Source organism: Berghia stephanieae, chromosome 2, assembly GCF_034508935.2.
Source record: "Berghia stephanieae isolate SIO BIC M18660-M18661 chromosome 2, UCSD_Bste_1.3, whole genome shotgun sequence".
Lineage (NCBI taxonomy): Eukaryota > Metazoa > Mollusca > Gastropoda > Nudibranchia > Aeolidiidae > Berghia > Berghia stephanieae.
The window spans coordinates 83653279-83655870 of NC_088361.1; the positions used below are offsets into that span (position 1 = coordinate 83653279).

At 40.0% G+C, this 2592-nt stretch overlaps 1 protein-coding gene across 1 annotated transcript in view; it reads left to right on the plus strand.

The window, feature by feature from the left end:
- The window catches only part of LOC144965678 (neuropeptide receptor 15-like), a 140752-nt gene extending 138470 nt beyond the window's left edge, over positions 1-2282 (plus strand). The window contains exon 4 of the mRNA XM_078901261.1: positions 466-2282. Coding sequence (XP_078757387.1) covers positions 466-1273 — 808 coding nt within the window. The 3' untranslated portion in view covers positions 1274-2282. The remainder of the gene's footprint in view (positions 1-465) is intronic.
- Positions 2283-2592: the final 310 nt, after the last annotated feature.

Sequence of the window (2592 nt, forward strand, 5' to 3'; positions counted from 1 at the left end):
CTGACGATGCCTCATTTTAAAGGCGATGTGTGAAAATGTTGTAATGCGAGCAAGAGGAATTATAATTTTTGCTCAAGGAGATACCAAAGCGGGAGGCTTGAACCCTGGTCTCCCGGGTGAAATTGTAAAGCCTTATCCACATGATGATGAGGAGGAGGAGGAGAATGATGATGCTGCTGCTACTGATGATGATGATGATGGTGATGATGATGATGATGATGATGATGATGATGATGATGATGAGGATGAGTATGATGATGATGATGATGATGATGATGATGATGATGATGAGTAGGCTATGATTATGATGATTATGATGATGATAATGATGATGATGATGATGATGATGGTGATGATGATGATGATGAGGATGATTATGATGAGGATGATGATGAAAACGATGATGATGTTTCCGATAACACCCAATAACTTCACCCTATTTTTTATCTCTATACCTCTACCCAGATACATCGCCATTGTGTTCCCCATCAAGGCACATATCCTTTGCACCAAACGACGTGTTCTTTTTGTCATCGGGTTCATCTGGCTCTTCTCCATGGCTTGCTCCAGCCCCACTGCCATCTTCAACACAGTCGTCCAAATATCCAACACCCAATTCTGTTTGACCAAATTCCACGATAACAGAACCAAACACGATTTGTACCTCCGTATCTTCAAATATACCGAGTCCGCTCTCTTCTATATAGGACCGCTGATTATCCAAGTCGTTTGTTATGCTGTCATTGGCAAAAGACTTTTCGTAGATTTAGACAAACTACACAGAGGAGGAGGAGGGGGTGGCGGTATAAGTTCGGCCTCTAGACCAAACGGCCGAGGTCCTACAAGAGCGTTTAACGAGGCAAGGCGTGCAAGGAAAGGAGTTGTCAAAATGTTGATGGCCAGCGTTGCGATATATTGTCTAAGCTACTCACCTCACCAGATATTACTCGTCTACAACACGTTTTCGTCCTTGACCTTTGATGAAACCTGGATTTACCTAGTCTTCACCACCATTTTAGCTTACGTCAACTCCGCTGCCAATCCTTTTCTCTACTGCGTATTCAGCGACAATTTCCGGACCAACTTCAAACGTATACTCCACACATGTGTTCCATGTCGATTTTGTTGCTGTAGTGAGACGTGCTCGTCCTGCTTTCGATGCCACGACGCCAAAACGCCCCGGCCAATGAAGCTACATTCTTACACGGAGTACACGTCACTCGTTCGGAGAAACACCCAGAAACAGGGTCAAGCTCCTGTTATTACTGTCTAATAGTTGGCAATATTACTTGGAAAGCAATTCTGGAATATAATATAGAAATATATAAAGCATTGATTCAATGCTGAAACAAGGTGAAAAACTATCCTCAATGCGCTTTATGAATAGACAGCGTTTTAGGCTCGTTTTCTCTTCCTGGTCGAAGACATTAAATTGTTTTCTACACCATGACCCCCCCCCCCCCCCCATGTTAAGTACAGTTCATATAATGCAGGCACAATGTGTGGAAAATCATTTTCTAAAGAGCCGACCATCAAGAGGCATCAAGAGATTAACTGTGCCATAATAAGTTTGATCCAAGCTTGACACACCGTTTCAAATGCATTAAATGCATGGATGCCATTGGGCTCATCTGTAGAATATTTCTGTCCATTATGAAAAACCGCATTTTCCAAATATCGATCGATTAAAATGACCCTCATCTTGTCAAAAGTTCAAAACCCTGGAACTTCCTTTATCTATCGGTATTGGAAGGACGAGGTTTCTGTCCAAAATTGTAAGAAATGTGTTGCTTTCTCTCAGAATGTCAGATGTTAATGGATAACTGGAAGGAAACCCTTCGAATCCCTTCGAAACCAAGTGTATTGAGTGCGATTAAATCAAACATATTTTCCTCTGATCTGGCAGGTTAAAACATAAATACATGATGTCAACAACCGGGACACAAACTCATGTAACCTTGGCCACTCACAAACTGTATGAGAGAATTAAGTGAAGAATAATCACCATTGTGGCTGGTTGGCACATTAGGGCAACAAAAAGAAATTGGAATGTGACGTTAAACGCGTTTAATCAGTAGAATTAAAATTGATATTATGGGATTGTGTCTATTTGTGTCACTTCACATTGTTCAGAATTCGCTGCAGCTCAACGTAGGAAACCTCGAGGCTCTGCTTTTAGCCCAAGTCGGATAAACGCTTTGACAAAATGTTCTTGTGTATACATGTGTGTTTGTGTTTGTGTATGTGTGTGTGTGTGTGTGTGTGGTAGTGTGTGTGTGTGCTAGTATATGTGTGTGTGTGTTTCCAAAGTACGGCAGTTAACTGTTTAAATAAAGAACCTTACCTTTTCTGACAAAATTCTTTTTTTTAAGCTTATAATAATAATAATAATAATAATAATAATAATAATAATAATAATAATAATAATAATAATAATAATAATAATAATAATAATAATAATAATAAACTTCCCTTTTCATGCCAAAGGGGATATAAAGTGTCTTTAAAGTCTAGTCTAAGGAAAACTGGATTAACCCAGGCGACAGCCGCAGTACAGCGCCGCAATGTTAGAAAAAGCGAGGTGACTTGCTC